Genomic DNA, 19,237 nt, shown 5'->3' on the forward strand with positions numbered 1-19,237 from the left:
TTTTTTTGAGAGATAGAGAGAGAAGGAGAGAGGAAGGTAGCAAACTATCCGTCTCGTTTATTTTTTAAAAAAAAAAATTTAATTAAATATACAAAATAATTAAACTTTCAACTTAAAATCTCAAGTATCAACCATTAAGTCCTTAATCAGCTGCACTAGAGATAGCTGGTCATTTTTTTGTAACCCATAAGAGATCCACCGCATATGTATTTTCTGTTGTGACATTCTTTTGGATTAGGCCTAATTGTACTTTGGTTGCAAATTAAATTATTTAAGAACAAAAATATTGGTACTAGCATAATGCTATGCAAAATTACCGTATATTCATAGGCCCTAAATTTTAAATATATTTACAAAAGACGACTTTGGACTTTTTCAAAAAAAAAAAAATTACTAACAAATATTTTTAAGCCTACGTCTATCAACCGAATCTTCTTTGTAGATGGCAAGATTAATATTTTTAATTTTAATAAACTTGTTTTACATGCAAATCTTAGCTGCTATACTTGCAAACTTTATCATAAATCATAATTGACATGGGAATAAGATTGGAACTAGTGAGTTTCTGTGAGTAACCATAAATTGACCGTGAGATTGAACTTTGAAAGCTGAAGTGCCAGAGCATTTCCAACTATGGATTCTAGGGAATTTAACTTTCCACTTCTCCCTCACTTGCATAGTTATAACTTATAAGTAGCCAAGTTTCGATGCGCATTAAGTTTGCAAAACAAATAATGTTGATTTTGTATAACCCGCGAGTGTTTTGGGGTGTCGGTCAGAACAAAACAAACTAATCTAACATCATATTCATGTGATTTGGTGCGTCAAAGAATCGCTAATAAATCCCTCTCAGGAGTCATGCTGCGCCATTTCCAAGAGTGGCCTAACATAGCTAGAAACAAATCAACACCAACACTAAAAGTTAGGAAAAATTAGGCTCTTAAACACAACCTTACACTGACATGTGTGAAGTGTGAACAAGATTTGTTTGTTTTTTTTTTTTGAGATAGGTACGCTACCCGCTTCGTTTATTTCATTTGAAAATAAACTTAGCTGAAAATATGAATCAATTAGGATTCGAATTTGGGTCTCAGATATCAATCACTATGTCTTTTGCTACTTGTTTTAGAAACGGTCGGTATAAAAATATGATATGGTTGAGGGTCCTGTCAAGAGGGTATAAAAGTCATTTCAACTTTTTTCTGTCAGGTAGTGGAATGAAATGGACTTGGACAATAATAGCTCATCAACTAATCAACTAATTGGGCATATCATGTGGGTGCCAACAATGATGTCTCCTATATGGTCATATCCTATTTACTTTGAACAACTTTTTGATGAGCCTAACAAACCTAAATTAGATACATTATCTCCATAATTGTAACCACCCTCGATTTGTAACTTAAGATACATGCATTGCTTAACTAATTCGGTAAAATAAGTTGCTTGCTAATGATTCCATGTACCTGTTCATTAGTGCATGCTAACCATAAGCTCTCAATACTATCCAATCGTACCTATGGTGTTTTTTGTTTTTTTTTTTTTTTTTTTGACCTTTTTTCATTTTTTTTAGAATTGAGATAATTATTATCTTCTAAAAACTCAAGTTTAAGAATTCACAGATACCACGCTGTCCCTTAATTATCAGCAATCTTAATAATTTAACATGTCTATTCAGTTAAAAATAAACTCTATTTAATTATTTTGTTCAATTTAACTATACTTGTATTTTGTAGTTTGCATCCAAACTAATGAGCATATTTATTGTAAAGTATGATATGGTTTGATAATATTATGCTATTTAAAAAAGAGTCGTAGCCTCGTAGGAGAAGCATGGTATTATCTTTCTTTCAAATATGAGTTTGATTGGGATGCTTCTAATAACACTAAGCATTTAATGCTATTAAATTGTTCATCGTTTGATTTACTCTTTTGACAATTTTCATCCGTTAAATCATATTATTCAATCAACCACCTACTCGATCATAAAAAATCACTATCATTTTAACCTTATATTTCTTCATCGAAAGGCTAAAAGTCTAATAACACTAATAGATTTGATGTCAATAGAAGTATTTCAGTCTAATTCTCTCTCTCTCTCTAAAATTTATAATTTATAATTTATAATTTTAAATTTTAAATTTTTATATTTAAATTATAAATTTGATATTTTTAATTTTTAAATTTTAAATTTAATTTTTTTAGATTTTAAATTTTAAATTTGATATTTTATATCTTTCAAATTTAAATTTGATATTTAAAATTTAAAATTTGAAAATTAAAAGTTTTAATTTTAATTTCAAATTTTTAACTTAAAATTATAAGTTTAAAATTTTAAATTCAATTATAGGGGTGAAATTATTATTTTCTATCTATAACTACCAACTATTCTACATTATACTTATATTTTCATCCCAACATAATTTTTCTAGTTCCAGTTTATATCTATATTTTTATCCAAATAAAAAAATATCTTTTTTTCTATGAAAATCAATACTTATATCTATTCACGGTATAACTAGTTATTGCTTATAACCGAACCAGACGAAGTATTAATGCATAAGTCAATTTTGGAATTTGAGCTATAATTTAGTAATCAATGTGGTTTCACCCACCCACCTAAAACAAAGCTACTAACGAAACATTACGCTGGTGCGTTGTTTCAGATCTATCCCTCCTCCTATATCCCCTGCGTAACACTCCCTTGCTCGCTCACTAGGCACCATCCGGGATCCACTGCATTTTCGTTTACACAAACCACACTGTCCAACTCAATCACGTCCGTTAATTTAAGCGCGCTCTTCCTATATCAACGGCGGATGATCTAGAAGGACGTGTTTGTACCGCGCTTACCATTGTACGAAAATCCCCAGGATCGCCACCAACCGAGAACATCGCTCAGTGTTTAAGATCCGCTCGATTTCTTTCTCCACCACTTCGTCTCCGCCATTTCACGCCTCTCCTCCTCCGCCTCTTCTTCTCCCGCGAGATCCGCGCCGTCCGATCGGCTCTGATTAGATCCTTCGATCGAAGCTTCTAGAAGCTCCTCGGCGGCGATGGATCGGCTTCGGGCGGGGAGCCCGGTGTACGGACGCCAGAGGAGCGGCGGCGGATCGAGCAGCACGGGGTCGTCGTCGCCGGGGGGGCTCTCTCCGGCGCACCACCGCTCGCCGTCGGCGTCGTCCTCGGCGACGGCGGGGATCTCCAGCGTGAAGCGGACGCAGAACGTGGCGGCGCGGGCCGCCGCCGCCAGGCTCGCGCAGGTGATGGCGTCGCAGAGCGCCGCCGGGGCCGACGACGACGACGACTACGACGACGATATCCCCGCCGCCGGAGCCGGCGGTGGCGCCGCCGCCGCCGCGGCCCTGAGGTTCGGGGCCCCGCGGCCGGCCCCGTCGGCGGCGAGCAGCAACGGAGCTGGAACCGGGGCTTCCTTGCTGGGGAGGTCGAATCGATCTCCCTCGCCTGCGGTAATCTTCGCAGCAGCTGCTTCTATTTCATCTCGCTATGTATCGTTGCCTGCAGATTAGAAAGTATGGAAAACGAGTAGAAACCACCTTTGATTATAGCGATATCTTTTGATTATGGTATTTGAGATGATCTGATATTTGGTGTCGTTGATTAGTGCATAAAAAGTAATATCTCGATCCGTTTGACAGTTTACACTGATCTTAAACAGTACAAGAATTTTTGAAAGTAAATGAATTGTGATGTGCTTAGGTTATCCGGATTTCTTATTAATTTTATGTTTGAGAGCAAATGATTCTTGCTGATTTCATCTGGTCATGTTTTGATTAGTTAGGTCGGAACTTTGTAGAGCATACTCCGGCAATCCGATCCACATCTGCGGGAAGGCCATCAGTTTCTGTTCGTCCAGCATCAACCATTGTGCCGCCGATTAAACCATCTCTCCGAACACCAACTCCTATTCCACCAATAGAACCTCCAGCTGATAGGAACAGGCAGAAGAGGTAGCTTGATTCTTTACTTGCGTTGTTTGGGCAATATGTCACTTTTTTTTAAAAAAAATTCTGCAGATTTTTGGTAACTTTTCAAAAGCAGCAATGTTTGTCGACCCTGTAAACATTAAATATATATTTTTAAGCTTTAAATCTACATCTGCTTGTGTGTTTTATCGGAAGCCAGCATATAGAATATGCGAAGATCAAGTCACAATCAGAAGTGCCTAGATGGAACTGATGTATGAAAAACTGTTGGATCAGCTTATGTAAACAATGGTAGAATTTCTAAGGAACCAAACGTCACTTCTCATGTTAGGGTAATCTAAAGTCTCTTCAAGTTGAGAAGAGAACCAGTTGCATCAATCACGACCCTTTGCATCATCTAACATTACCATTTCAGAGCTGTAAAAGTCTTCTAAACTCTGGTGCTGAGGTGTAGGAAAGGTCACGCATAATGTTATCGTGTTTGTTTATGTTAGCTTCATCATTCATCTTTTTGCCCGTTTTCTGTAGCAACTTGACAATCTCCCATTAGTTACTAAATTAGTAAAACCATACTTAATTGTTTATAAAAGCTTGATTAATTGTGCTTCAGGTTTCCAGCAGATGCAGGGCATTTGAACTCGAGAGATACAGGAATTCGTCGTGAGGCTTCTGCCCTTCAAGATGAGGTATTCACTCTGGTCTAAGAGTTTTTTTTTTCCCCCTTCTGTTTTCCCCCCTTCTCATTGTTTTTCTGTACATGGAAATCGCATATATTTACTTGAATTTCAAGCGACATCTGGGAATCCTGTAAAGGCTAACTTTGTTTAATTGTGCAGCTTGATATGCTACAAGAAGAGAATGAGAGCATCCACGAAAAGGTACATTGTCAAAACCATAGTGATTTATTATTCGTTTCCTCCAGTTGTATGCTGCAGTAAATTACTCTGATGAAATTTGTTATCCAGCTACGACTTGCTGAAGAAAGATGTGAAGAAGCAGAGGCACGCGCCAAGGAGCTTGAGAAACAGGTTAGCTTCTAATGCAACTTAGTTTATTTTGCTAGATAATTAATTTTTTTTTATGTCAGCACCTGAGCATTCCTCTGTACTGGTTGAAAATTCTTTTTCTGAGTAAGAACTCATTGCCTTAGCTTTTATTTTTCATGGAAATAAGAATAGTCTTTTATCTTTACTCTTTTACAGTTTATACATGATAGTCTATTATACAAATTTGATCCTTGCAATTGTTAATATTTGATGATGCAGGTCGCTGCTCTCGGAGAAGGAGTATCTTTAGAAGCTCGGTTATTAAGCAGGTTGGAACTGGCTTTTTTTTTGGTTAATCTCAATCACAATTTTTTCTCTTCTCAACTCATTGAAATTTTAAGCAATTAATTTGCAGGAAAGAGGCAGCACTCCGCCAAAGAGAGGTAATTTGTTGTCAATGCTTTTCTATATTTTTAGCTTTTATCTTCTTTCAAATCTGTAATCCAGTGTTGTTTCTCGACTGTATTTTACCATGAAAAAGATGTTCCTGACTTTCTGCTGCAGATTTGCTAGTTTTTTGATATTTTGCCAGCAAGGATGACCATGTGTCGCATTGTTAGATGACTTGAGCCAAACAATTTGGTTCTCATAAACTACAGTGAACAAGCATTCTGCTGATTGTTTCTTTGACTAATAAAGGGTGACATATTTATGACTGTAGGCTGCACTGAAGGCCGCCAAAGAAACAAAGGATGGGAGGGATGAGGAAATAACAGCACTAAGGCAAGAAGTAGAGGTACTCCTTGATAACAGTGGTAGCCGTTTCTTCCTATATTTAGCATCTTTGTCAACCCATTCAACCCATTAGTTTGCTGATTCATACCTATTGACCTCAGTAGCATCACAGTCTTCCTTTTTTTTTTGGGGTTGTCTGAAATAGTCTGCGAAAGAGGAGGTTGGAGCAGCCATTGGGCAGTTAAGGGAAGCTGAATCAGAAGCAAAGGCTCTTCGATCAATGACACAAAGAATGATCTTAACACAGGAGGAGATGGTCTGCACATCACGTAGATTATAGACATTTTTTTCTATTATTTTCCATAGAAAAAAAATAACTTTCTGTGTGTTCTATTTACAGGAAGAAGTTGTGCTTAAAAGGTGTTGGCTAGCACGCTACTGGGGTTTAGCTGTTCAGTATGGTAATTCATTTCCCTTGACAAGAAAATGTCCATCTCAATATGCAGTCATTTGGTTTTGATACTTAATATATCATTGTTAATCTAGCCTTGGATGTTAATGTGGATGGCTAGAAACAACTAATTTAAGTACTTTCACTTATTTGGCCTCTACCTTTCTAGAGTGCTATCTATTTAATGGATTAACTGATGTATTTTATTAAATATTTGTAGGCATATACCCAGAGATTGCTGTGTCAAAGCATGAACACTGGTCATCGTTGGCTCCTCTTCCTCTTGAGGTTGTCATATCTGCTGGTCACAAGGCCAAGGAAGAATTACGTAGCCGAGGCAAGTTTTCTTGTGCTGAACCTTAATGTTATACATGTTTCCTTTTTCTTTCCTTTTTTTTTAACCTATCGTACTTGTATGATGTAACTGTTTTGTTCTTTTGGTTTCTGCTGCAAACAGGTGAAGATAATTCTGAGAAAAGAAATAACCTTGTGCGTGATCTAAGTGATATAACCGGAGAAGGCAATATAGAGAGCATGCTTTCAGTTGAAATGGGCCTCAGAGAACTTGCATCATTGAAGGTCTCCCTCCATTTTCCACTTACAATATCTTTTGGGACATTTTTGTATGAACCCCTAAAAATTTATCATGTTTGCTCCTGTAAAAAGTCTGAATTTTATTAATACCCCTTGAAAATGTACCATCTTAAATGGCATTTTCGCTGGGGTGTATGAAAATTGTTATTCTGCACGGTTATGTAAGTAGACAATATTTGCAGGGCATATGTGAAAACATCTCAAATATTTCATTCTTTAATCATGCTTAGCTATCCTAGGTTATTTTACTGTTAGTTTCATCTATGTTCTGTAAGATAATGGGTTTTTTTTGAAAGTTTGCTTTTTTCTGTTCTCTATCTTTTTTTTTTTTTTTCTCTCTTTGTTATAATTCAACCGACAAGCCAGTAACGGCAACTTGTGTTTTGATATCCTTGTTGATATTTTGTTTAAGGTGGAAGATGCTGTTGTGATTGCATTGGGTCAACATCACAGGCCGAACTTAGTTCGACAATTTACTTCAGGTTTGTTTGTTCAATGAACTATATAATGTCTTCCTCCTTCAGATAAATTACACAAATGCGCGCGCACACACACAACATATTTAGTGGTCTTCCTACTCAGGTAGTTTTGCATTACAATATGGACTATGGCTACTTTCTTCTTGAATGTCAATTTTTTTCTAACCAAGAATTTGTTTAGGTACCAGGAACTAATTTCAGTCTCTTCAAAATCTTAGTGTTTTCTGGTTTCCTAGTATTAGTATAGCATGTTCAAGTTATCTATTGTACTGAGATGTAATCAACAGCACCCACTATATACATTAACAAGCTTTAAAACATTTTAAATCCTCGTTAATTTTTCTTTCCTGGCGTCTTCTGTTACCACAAGTAATATATTAAACTTTTCTTGTCCTGTGTCTACACAGATTTTAAAGCTCCTGGTGAGCCTAAGTTCTTCGAGACATATGGTAAGGCGTCTTCCTGTCTGCCTTAAACATCACCTTTCACAGCCTCTTGTGTTCCTAGTGTAAACAATATCTCACTTATTTTTCACTAAATTGCGTCGTTGATTTTTTTGCTATTACATGTTGATAGACCTTATGTATTAAATTTGCATGGTTGATTTTTTTTTGCTATTACATGTTGATAGACCTTATGTAACTAAAATTGCTAAATCTTGTAGAACTAAGCCAAGCGGAAGCAGAAGATGTTGGCTTCAAGCAGGTAATTTCTTCAAATGGTTAAAAACCTAAGTACATATGCCCATCCTGAGGGATGGTATTTCTCAAAAAAAGAAAAAAAGAAGAAAAAAAAAAGAGAAGGACAAAATTAAATGAAGTACATTCCTGTGCCTTTGGGCTGCTGACCACGTAATGCATGTCTATTTAATTGTGCAACCGCTGCATATTCATTTTTCTTTAGTTAAATAGCTGATTTTATAAATTGCCCACAGTAATTAAATTGTATTAATACCTTCAACAGTCAATGCACGTATTATGGTTTTTGGATCTCTCTTCAGCGTTGGGCTTGATTTTTGAATTCAATCATATGCTTTAGTAGAATTTTAACGTCACCAAGAACTTCCCAAAATACCTAACTTGCTTATCTCTCACCAAATTTTGATTCTGTGGATTTTTGTCTTCTGTAGTCATGGCTTATATATTTTTGGAGAAGAGCCAAAAATCATGCAGTAGAAGAAGATATTGCCGAGGAGCGCCTCCAATTTTGGATCAGCCGCAATGGGCAAGCACCAACTTCTCATGATACTATTGATGGTAAATTTGCATAATTCATACTTGATGAAGTCCATTATCGGGTTATGGTCCGACCTGAGTACGGAAGTGAATGGTCCTGTGTGTTATTACTGCATAAATCATTCCATTGATTCCTTGATGCACTATAAACCCTGAACGTTACAGTCGGTTTTTTTTCAAGGCCATTTTGCACCCGAAAAAAAAAACAAAAACAAAACCATGACTTCTGTATTCTCGCATCTTTAGTCCAATTTTTTTCATCTTTACAACTTAAATCTTGCTAATCTTTTGTGGACCAAAATGCCTCTCATCCAAATCTCTGCTGCATGGATTCGTTAGATGAGGACCATTTCAGTCGACAAAAAACTTGCGTTGGAGCTTCAAAATCTGAAAATAAGCGGATTGATTTTGCAAAAGCCTCTCTTGTCTGTAACTTTGCTGACCATAAAACTATCTAATAATCAGAAAACTAATGTAAGATTTTACTGAATCATGATGCCCGCTCGAGTCCCATTGTTTTGTACCACTTAGTTTCTTTGTTTAATTTGGTCATGTTGCAGTGGAGAGAGGTTTAACAGAGCTGCGGAAGCTGGGTATCGAGCAACAATTATGGGAAGCCTCTCGTCGAGAAATAGATCAAGCTCCTTCCGGCACGGAACGTTCTCAGCAGTGATTTTTCGGCTTCTTCTTTTCGCATTCCATTTGCAATTCATTCATCAGAGCAGTCAGAGAAATTTTGGAAGGGGTAGAAACCTCCAGTTGCCCACAAAGTTCTTCAATGCTTCCGCGAAATATTGGAACCTTCTTCGTTTTCATCATGCTTAGCGGTCACTCGGCAATACAATTTACCGTCTTCATCTCAAAGCATGAGTCATCGAGTTATTCGTAGATAGCCATATGTTTTCCGTTGTTGCTCTTGCAGGCGCTTCATTATTTATCTTCATGGATGTTTACAGTGACGGGTGTTTGTTGTTTATTGTCTTCCTTTTTTTTTTCTCTCTCTCTCTCTTTGCCAATAACTTTCATTTGTCTTTTACATCACATAGGAAGGAAAGTTTATGTACTCCCAAGTTTTCCCCCCTTTTTTGTCTCCTTGCTTTTTTTTCTTTCCTTTACTTGGGGCCAAGCAACTGTTTTCATGAAACACCCCTATAATTTTTTATAATGCTAGATCGAAGGTTTGGTCAAGGGGCCTTAGTTTATCAAAATATATTTGATGAACGCAATTTAAATAAGAAAAAAAAACTCAGCAGCTAAAGGTGTCTCAGCCCAAAGAAAAACGTTTTAAGGATCGACCTCAAAATTCCTGTAATTGAGGGGTCTCCACGCACGAGACCCATGAGATAATACGCTCGCATTCGAGCAGCACGTCTAAACGTTCTACAGCAATCCCCTCACACGAGCAATGGGTGTTAATTTTAATTTTAATTTTTTAAAAATTTCGCTTTGAAGCTCATGTAGAAAATCAACGAATGCGCACATGCACATCTCAATTCGCCCACATCAAATTTACAATGGGACTTAAAAGTTTATACAACTAAGCTTCGCATTCATAGTTGCCAACTATGAAATACTGCAAATACTAGATTACGGTCTAAAATGGTATATCTACTACATAGCGGTTTTCCTTAAACAGTAACAGCCGGGGGTGGCACCTCTGGCACGCCGCTCTCGCCATTCAGCACCACCACCTGCCCTTCCGCATCCACATCGACAATAGCCGAGTCGCCCTCTTTAATCTCCCCAGCGAGCATCTTCTCCGCCAGGCTATCCTCCAACAATCTCATAATCGCCCTCCTAAGGGGCCGCGCCCCGTAGCTCGGGCTATACCCTTCGTCCACAACCCGGTCCCTAAACCTCTCGGTGACCTGCAATTCTATGTTCTTCTTCTTAAGCCTGTCGAACACCTCCTTTAGCATTATGTCCGCAATGTCCTTCACTTCGAGCTTAGTTAGTTGCCTGAACACGATCATCTCATCAAGCCGGTTCAAGAATTCCGGACGGAAATACTGTTTCAGCTCCTCGGTGACTAAGCTCTTGATCCTATTGTAGCTACTATCCTTCTCGTCATAATCCAAATCGAACCCGATTCTTCTCCCGCCCTTTTCGATCACACTACTACCGACATTCGACGTCATTATGAGCAGCGTGTTTTTGAAATCGACAGTCCGCCCTTTACTATCCGTCAGCCTCCCATCTTCGAGAATTTGGAGCATCATATTGAAGACATCGGGGTGGGCCTTCTCAATCTCATCAAAAAGAACGACGGTGTAAGGTCGGCGACGGACCGCCTCGGTCAGCTGTCCGCCTTCGGTGTACCCAACATACCCAGGAGGCGAACCAATCAACTTGGATACCGTATGTCGCTCCATGAACTCACTCATATCAAGGCGGATCATTGCTTCTTCAGAGCCAAAGTAGTAGGCTGCGAGGGCTTTCGCTAGCTCAGACTTGCCAACACCAGTTGGGCCAGAGAAGATGAAGCTGGCGATTGGGCGGTTGGGGTTCTTAAGGCCCACACGAGCCCTGCGGATGGCACGGCTGATGGCCTTGACAGCTTCGTCCTGGCCAATAACACGCTTGTGTAAGGTTTCCTCCATTTTGAGGAGGCGGTCAGACTCGTCGCTTGAGACTTTCTCGACAGGGATTCCGGTCCAAGAGGAGACAATGTGTTGGATATCCGCCTCGGTGACAATGGGGCCTACATCTCCTGCTTCAGTCTCGGCTTTAGTTCTTTCTTTGCCCTTGTCAATTAGAGCAGAGATCTGGGCCTTCAGTTCCATTTCACGGTCTCGAAGCTCTCCAGCCTATATAGTGTTGGACTTTGGAAATTATTATGAATGTAAGCTAGTTTATGCACAGAAAAAATAGATCTAGATAACATTACTTACTGTTTGTAGAGAAGAATCATAACCGGAATTTTTCTTTTCTTTTTTTTAGAGATAGATAGCATGCTATCCGTTTCATTTATTTTATTTTATAAATAAACTTAGCTGAAAATGTGAATCAACTAGGATACGAACTTGGAACCTTGGGTACCAACCACCAAGCCGTTTGACACTTACGCTAGGAATGATCCCAAAAACTGCTTAATATACTTCTGACAAGAATTTGCAGTAATGATCTTTGTTTTCTTTTTCCTTTTTTTTTGAGGAAAAATGCATACCTTCTCAAAATCTTGGCCACGAACAGCTTCATTTTTCTCCTTGGTAATCTGCCTGAGCTCTTTGTCAAGTTCTCTGGCTTCTTCAGGAAGCTGCCAAAACAATATGTTATTGTGATTTATAATCAGAAAATGATGCATAAAAAATGCTGGTAAGGTGAACCCAAAGTGTTTTTTTACCTGTGCGTGGCGAAGCCTGACACGAGAACCAGCTTCGTCAACCAAGTCAATTGCCTTATCAGGGAGGAAGCGATCGCTGTAAGCACAAAAGAAATATGAGAAGAAAGGTTTCAAAGCACAAAATATAAAATATGAGGAGAAAGGTTTCAAAGCACAAAATATAATACAGATGATACCCACTGGAAAAATTCTCAACTAGACAGGTGCTCACAGTAAAGAAAGTCACCGTCTGAAATAATATTGAAGAAGCAAATAGTAGCTTACATAAACAGTGCTGGGAAAATATTAGCAATACTTCAAAAAGTAACAGTCCTATTAACATTGTAGGATGGTGTTTTTTTCCTTTATCCTTCACTAACCTTATGTATTGGTATGATAATTGTGCCGCAGCCACTAAGGCTTCGTCAGTGTAGCGGAGTTTATGGTGAATTTCATATCGTTCACGAAGCCCTTTGAGAATTTGTATGGTTTCATCAACTGTCGGCTCGGGCACTCTTACCGGCTGGAACCGCCTTTCCAGAGCTGGGTCCTTCTCAATGTGCTTCCTGTACTCGTCTAGCGTTGTAGCTCCAATACACTGAACCAGAAAGAATGCATATTTGTTTTCAGAAAATTGTCATGAAAATGACACATCTCCTTGTAGAAAAGCAAATAACATATTATCCATTTGACCTAGCTTTTGCTTCGTCTTTAAAGCTGCAGTTACCTCTACCAGAATACTATAATGGAGCATTTGTTGTGGTCAAAATCTGAAATAAGCTTCTAAGCCCCGAAAAAAAAACTTTAATAAGGGGTAAAAAAATGATTGTATAGAAAAGGGTCATGTATTGACCATATGACTGAACGTCATCAGAGATTTTGGATGGCACACAGGAGAAGGGATGTACTTGAAATATATGTAAAAGTGCAGGGACTACAGCGGTTTCAGCAAAAAGGTTTCAGCAAAAAGTTTAGGGATAACTGCACGATGTCACTAAAAAACAGGCATTATGCTACATTCTATCATTTAACAATATCTATAGACCTGTAGCTCGCCTCTGGCTAGAGCTGGTTTTAAGATATTTGCCGCATCGATGGCACCCTCCGCCGCTCCAGCTCCAATCAATGTGTGAACTTCATCGATGAAGAGTATAATCTCTTCACTTTGTTTAATTTCCTCCATCAGCTTCTTTAATCTTTCTTCAAACTCTCCTCGATATTTTGTTCCAGCAACTAGAAGTCCCATATCCAGGGTAATCACCTATGTGAACGAAAAGAATATTAGACTTTTGGTTGTTTGCTACCACATGTCAAATGGTAATAAGAGATTATATAGTCATTAACAAGAAAAAGCTAAAAAGTTTAAGATCAAGCATGAGTCAACTAGAATGTAAATCTTCAACAGAGTACACCAGCCAAAAGGATTCAGGTTAATTACAAACTTAGTCCATGAAGTCTAAAGTTATTTAAATTAAATTCTCGCAGTTCCAAATCTATTAGTTTAGTTTATAAAGTTTGACTCAGATAGCAAGTAAATCCTCTCTTAACCCGTCTGAAAAAAACCACACGCACCCCCACATGTCAGCACCATCAAAAGAATTCTTTGACATCACAGTTCTTGAGGTTAGCCGTAGCATCACATGATGCTGATGTAGTGCTTTCTTCAGTTACAGTTCAAGGACTTGATCCACAGAACAAACTTCAATGACTGCTTAAAAGAAATTGTCTCTAAGGGCATACTCTAAATTGAGATCAAACTTGAGGGATTATAACCCGGAGATTAACAGTCTCCAAGAAAATATGCAGCCAACAAGAAATAAAAATGAAAAAGAAGTACAAACTGTCAAAAACAATGTCGAGCAAAGAAACTATAGTAATAAATTAATGACAACAATTAAAAAATTACTACAGACCTTCTTTCCTTCAATAGTCTCTGGGACATCTCCATTAGCTATACGCTGTGCAAGCCCTTCAGCGATGGCCGTCTTCCCAACACCAGGCTCGCCAATTAGGCAGGGATTGTTCTTCGTACGCCGGCCCAAAATTTGTGTCACTCGCTCTATCTGTTGCTGCCTTCCAACAACAGGATCTAGCTTTCCCTGTATAACATCCCAAACATCAATGTACACTGACATAAATACATAAATGCCACTGCAAAATTATCCATTATACAAATATCTCCAAGCAAAATACGGATTTTCATATTTCCCTTTTCTCATACATATAGTATATGCACTCATAAGCTTATACTTTAAAAAATCCCCATGTTAAAAAAACATTTCCGACATAAACAAACATTTCTCATGAATTGGATGACCCAAACTTGAGGGAAATTTTCATATGCAGCTGCAATTCCAGGTTTTTATAAGGAAAATCAGATTTCACAGGGGTATCTATGTAAATAGATTAATGCATCAGTATATACATAAAAGCCAGTGTGTAAACTGTAAAAGAATACCTCTTCTGCCAACTTTGTGAGATTAGTTCCATATTCCTCCAGTGTAGGCATCTTAGTGCCACTGCTTCCGCCACCAACTCCAGCACCAACTGCTTCTGTACTTTCACCAACCATCCGAATAACCTGGTAGGGCAATGAAATTTCAGCTAAAAAAACTACAATAATAGCAATTATTTATTATAGACAAAACAATTGGAAAGAGAGAATCACCTGTGTGCGTATATTGCTAGGATCAGCTCCGAGGCTTTCAAGTACACGAGCTGCCACACCTTCGCCCTCCCGAAGCAATCCAAGAAGCAAGTGCTCAGATCCAATATAGTTGTGGCCTAGGCATGAAATGAGACATTAAGTGAATAAAACCACATAAACCGACCAGATCAGAGTAAAGTTCGTATTATGGGATTTATATGGCAATCAAAAGCAATAGTAACTTCTTCTGGTATTCAATTTAGAGTTTGCCAGCTAATCAACAATAGCGAGAATAGAGAGGTCCATCTGTTGGTGTATTCAACAGTACGGAATTTGAGTTAAGAAAAAAGCAATGAATATAAGTGTAACCAAATGAGGTCAACTTCCAAATAAATAAACTCATATAGTAGTCATAGTAAAATTATAGACAGAAATGAATACCTAATTGGCGAGCTTCCTCAAGCGAGAGTTCCAAAACACGCTTTGCCCGCGGTGTGAATGGTATCTCGACAGCAACAAAACCACTGCCCCTCCCAATAATCTTTTCTACCTCCACTCGAGCATCTTTAAGATTTATACCCATGGATTTCAACACTTTTGCAGCAATGCCAGTCCCTTCTCCAATAAGACCCAGTAAAATCTGCTCAGTCCCAACAAAATTGTGCCCTAGCCGTCTCGCTTCTTCTTGGGCAAGCATAATAACCTTGATGGCTTTTTCAGTAAAGCGTTCAAACATAGCTACAGCTCCTCCTTGAGTAACTGTTTTCCCTTTTGGAGCAGATACATAAGCTGCTACAACAGACTTTAAATCTTGCTGTGATTTAGATGTGAAATCCAAAGGGCTAGACGCCCTTAACCCTGCAAACCCTTGCAATCTGATAGGTTGTGGCCGTGCATTGAACATCATGCGGGTTCGTCGAGACTTTCGAGAACCTTTTAGGTCTTTGCTGGTCCCACTCCGAATACCAGCAGGAACAATAGCCAACTGAACTAAAGCCCCCGCCATATCCTTGGAAGTTGAGAACAGCTATATAGACCTTTATGGGTTCAATTCCTGCAGAAATGCAGAACTGAAGCTAATTATCTATAAAAGCCGTCCAAAGAAGCTATTTATGTATTCAACAGCTTGCAGAGATGATGGTTCCAGCAAATATAACCTACTAATAATGCTATGAAAAAAAATATATACTTTTGTATATTAGAGAATAAAACCAATTGCTCTATCACTCACTCACATTAAAGACACAAATAAAAAAGGTAAGAAAATATATAAGATTACTAAAATAAATAGCATATGATACAGAACAGCCAACTATATCAAAGAAAATGGTGAGAATCACAACAAACATTAGTATAAAAGGCCCCACAGTGCAGTCACGCAGAGAAAAGCTATAACACTGACAGGCATAGTTTAATTTTCCTCAGCACTATGTTTAACTCCATTTGTCAACAACTGTAAGTTATAATTTCGCAATACAGCCAACAAAAACTAAAAGTTAACTAAACACGTATCTTATCATAGCACATAAAGTAAGTCGTTTCAAAGTTGCCTCAAAAAAAAAGCCAGAGAGTATAAAACAATGATATTCTTACAATGCACCCAAAATATTATTTATGTTACTTAAAAAAGGCATATAATGGTCATAGAACATATCTTTGTTCATCCCTGCTTAGAAAGTGCTATTTCTTCTGCCTCATCATGATTTCACACGCCAAAGCTCCATCAGACCATCCTTAATCACACTTATAACTTTCTCGCACACTCATTCCTTCTAAAATCTATTACATTTTAATACCCTAGAAATCTCATGTAGACAATTACTTATCAAACCATTTTAATCCCCTATTGGTAATAAGTAGCCTATCTTGACATTCAAGAGCACCAGCAACATACACACACAGTAGACAAGTTTATCTAGCATGTTACTAAATTTGCTAATAAAATGGCCAGTAAGCTAACACAATTCTAGCTCCCAGCGCAACCATACAATCTACAATCCGACAGAATCTCGGGAGAATTCAGTTAAATTCAGATTCATTTGAATTCATTCTATTTTGTCGGTTGTAAGTCGTTTTGATCTGAAGAATTCAGCTAACTTCACTCAGTTCATTTCTAGGAATAAATTGGGGCCAAATTGAATCCAGTTCTACCTTGTTTCCCATGAAATCCTTGCTTAAACAGTAACACCAATAAACTCCCACCAAAATCGACCTCATATCAAGAGATTCTCTTCCCATTACAACAAATTCGATCCAATCCACCCAAATCAAACAGAAATCTTATATAATCACACTTCCAAACAACACAAACAACAAATTCAACCAATCCCTACGGATTATAAGCTTTGAAGCTTCCAAACAAGGCTGCATGCAAAGAAATAGAGCAAAACTATAACCAATCTCTACAATATCCAGCTCCGATCGATCAATAGCCTCAAATCAAATGAAAACCCTAGAATTTAACAGAGATGGGAGAAATTTGAGATCCAGTACCTCAGATTAGCTAGGGATCGGAGCTAGGGTTTCGGGGGAGACCTAGTTCTACGCCCTCCTCGTCAAGGAGGAGAGAGAGATAGAGGGGAAATGCGGAGGCTTCGAAGGTTAATTCTATGGAGGAGAAGCGGATAACATATGCGCATAAAATATCTTAAAAAAATAAATATAATTTTTATATATTTTTATTTTTATTATGTATTTACAGTAGCATAAAAGGATGACGTGGCCGACGATGAGCCGCGCCTCTCTTTGTTTCGTTTACGGCATCTCGGACGATATTTTTCCGTACTACCGGCCTTACAGCAGACACATCACCTTTTAATGAGTTTAAAATAAATTAATTAATTAAAGTGAAATTACATATAAAATTTTTGTTTTCAAATTTGAATTTTTTGTTTCGATTTCCAATATCAAATTTCTTTCGTTCATTTTTTAGTAAGTGAAAGCTTGATGCTTCATTATCTCTCTCGTTCTCTAAGTAGATAATTTGAAAAAAAACTCAAGATGACGATTAAAGGAGAAGTTGCTACAAGATAATATGTCAGCAGAAGCTCAAAGAATTGTAAAATTTTCGAAAAAGCTGAGATCTTGAAAATGTAGATGGAGAATCTGTTAAAGGGCGTCTTTACAGAAATACAGAAGCATTGAATATCACTGTTTCGAGCAAAACCATAGTCAGCGGCAAGAAGACCAAAATAACCAAAAGTTGAAGAATGACTTGCTTCTAGTAACTAGAAGAGATGTATTTAACTAACATCGACTATATTCGATCCGCTAGGCATGGGTAATGAAATCAATACTCAAGGAATGAAAAGAAAAATGTTGATAAATAACCCAATATTTTTTATTAAATTTCGTGACAGATCGAATAAATACTATATCAGAAATGTTGGTGTTTTTTCTTTTTAATCGGGCGAAGGACAAAGTTAATCAAGCGAAAACAAGTAGTTCTAGTGTTGTTACAATCTATATGTGAATTAGATAAGCTCAAGAAATTTATGTATCTAACACAGATAATTGATCTCGCCAAGCCAAAGCCACCGTAGCTTAGATAGTAGTTAAGGCATCATCTGTGACAGGTGTTTACGTGTTATGACATACACGCATATGCACATGCGCACACGCACACACAGAAAAAGAGAGAGAGAGAGAGAGCTCTTAAGTGATCTCTTCTTGGTGCAAGAAATGTATGTGTCCTCTCCAGCCAAACTACTTTGAAATGGACGCGCAACAGGCATGCAATGGTCAATGGTCAAGCTTGGAGTACTCCCCCCTGCATGCATGCAACCCATCCACTTGTCCCTCTTCATCTCTAACTATAGCTAGTTTAATTTTGTTCTCTTCATCATCTCCTCATTTTCATCGTAGAATTCAACATCTCCGTGTACACGGAGTCCATGCAAGGAACACGGTAAAATTTTGAAAGATACAAGTTTTGTGATCACATGTTCTATGCTTTTCTATGCAATTGAAAACGCGTCACCACAGGAAAAAAAAAAAAAATCATCAATTATGTGTAGTAATTCGGTTGATCTTTCCTGGTTATATAATCATATGGGTGGAGCTGAAAGGATAAGAGTTTAATTTTTACTATTTTTTATAATTTTTACCGATTCAAATCGCAGAAAGTCATGACTTAGACTGAATGTTCAATTTACGCGAATTTTTTTACCTTTTAAACGCACGCGGGTTCGAATATAGAAAGGATAAAAACAGGGGGGAGGGGGATTGATGATTTGCATGGCATCATGGTAATAGTTTAATTTTGTAACACTCCTCTCCCACTCTATCTCTATCTATCTTTTTGCTAGCTGTGGAGGTGGGAGGTGTATAATATGCGTGGCTTAACGTGGAATCTTCTTTTTGGTGAGGTGTTTAGAGCTCTCACGAGATACTTGGGTTTCCCCTCCTTCAAATTTATTCCCCACCCCTTCTCTCTCTCTCTCTCTCTCTCTCTCTCTCTCTCTACAATTGTCTCCTTTGGCATTCATAACGCCTACTCGTGACCTCATCCGGACGTTATATAAGACCTACCCACCTCTCACACCATCCATCCTCTCTCTCTCTCTCTCTCTCTCTCTCTCTCTCTCTCTACAATACACATAAGCAAGTTTATAAGCTAAGCACTTTGACCCTTTGGCAAGGGAAAGCTACAGTACATCTTTTGTCTCCATGGCTTTTCTGGGGAGGGAATGGTTATATACTTCTTCGTACAGAAACTATAGATATATTTTGTGTATACATCAAATAAGAAAATGTTTAACTTGTGACTAAGCATATATAGTTGGAACTCAACTCATACTTGAAGAACTCTAGTATATAAACTATGTTAACATGCACGCATG

The 19,237-nt window shown here is 38.0% G+C and overlaps 2 protein-coding genes across 3 annotated transcripts; one reads left to right on the forward strand and one right to left on the reverse strand.

Moving 5' to 3' along the window:
- LOC109713841 (coiled-coil domain-containing protein SCD2-like) lies at nucleotides 2,926-9,513 on the forward strand. The gene is made up of 17 exons (XM_020238079.1): nucleotides 2,926-3,470; nucleotides 3,799-3,971; nucleotides 4,558-4,633; nucleotides 4,784-4,825; nucleotides 4,913-4,975; nucleotides 5,213-5,262; nucleotides 5,349-5,376; nucleotides 5,655-5,729; nucleotides 5,874-5,984; nucleotides 6,069-6,129; nucleotides 6,340-6,456; nucleotides 6,577-6,698; nucleotides 7,126-7,195; nucleotides 7,600-7,641; nucleotides 7,857-7,897; nucleotides 8,322-8,448; nucleotides 8,988-9,513. The coding sequence occupies exons 1-17, from the start codon at nucleotides 3,057-3,059 to the stop codon at nucleotides 9,098-9,100; spliced, it is 1,725 nt and encodes a 574-aa protein (XP_020093668.1). The 5' UTR covers nucleotides 2,926-3,056; the 3' UTR covers nucleotides 9,101-9,513.
- LOC109713828 (chaperone protein ClpC1, chloroplastic-like) lies at nucleotides 9,886-17,043 on the reverse strand. Of its 2 annotated transcripts, none has more exons than XM_020238060.1 (10): nucleotides 16,890-17,043; nucleotides 14,838-15,450; nucleotides 14,418-14,533; nucleotides 14,208-14,330; nucleotides 13,663-13,848; nucleotides 12,795-13,010; nucleotides 12,130-12,347; nucleotides 11,771-11,846; nucleotides 11,594-11,683; nucleotides 9,886-11,234 (listed from the first exon to the last, which is right to left on the reverse strand). In XM_020238060.1, the coding sequence occupies exons 2-10, from the start codon at nucleotides 15,400-15,402 to the stop codon at nucleotides 10,056-10,058; spliced, it is 2,769 nt and encodes a 922-aa protein (XP_020093649.1). In that variant the 5' UTR covers nucleotides 15,403-15,450; nucleotides 16,890-17,043; the 3' UTR covers nucleotides 9,886-10,055. The 2 variants fall into 2 exon arrangements, with proteins under 2 accessions (XP_020093649.1, XP_020093656.1); XM_020238067.1 differs by having other exon boundaries at nucleotides 14,838-15,466; nucleotides 16,890-17,035.

The sequence above is a fragment of the Ananas comosus genome, linkage group 1, assembly GCF_001540865.1.
Source record: "Ananas comosus cultivar F153 linkage group 1, ASM154086v1, whole genome shotgun sequence".
Classification (NCBI taxonomy): domain Eukaryota; kingdom Viridiplantae; phylum Streptophyta; class Magnoliopsida; order Poales; family Bromeliaceae; genus Ananas; species Ananas comosus.

What these genes read in the sequence shown, in the direction of transcription:
- LOC109713841 (XM_020238079.1), top strand. Translation starts at nt 3,057, where the DNA reads ATGGATCGGCTTCGGGCGGGGAGCCCGGTGTACGGACGCCAGAGGAGC. An exon ending in CCAAGGAGCTTGAGAAACAG is followed by an intron (nt 4,976 to 5,212) that starts GTTAGCTTCTAA and finishes TTGATGATGCAG; the next exon opens with GTCGCTGCTCTCGGAGAAGG. An exon ending in AAGATGTTGGCTTCAAGCAG is followed by an intron (nt 7,898 to 8,321) that starts GTAATTTCTTCA and finishes TGTCTTCTGTAG; the next exon opens with TCATGGCTTATATATTTTTG.
- LOC109713828 (XM_020238060.1), bottom strand. Translation starts at nt 15,402, where the DNA reads ATGGCGGGGGCTTTAGTTCAGTTGGCTATTGTTCCTGCTGGTATTCGG. An exon ending in TCACAAAGTTGGCAGAAGAG is followed by an intron (nt 13,849 to 14,207) that starts GTATTCTTTTAC and finishes GATGTTATACAG; the next exon opens with GGAAAGCTAGATCCTGTTGT. An exon ending in TCAGGCTTCGCCACGCACAG is followed by an intron (nt 11,684 to 11,770) that starts GTAAAAAAACAC and finishes TTGTTTTGGCAG; the next exon opens with CTTCCTGAAGAAGCCAGAGA.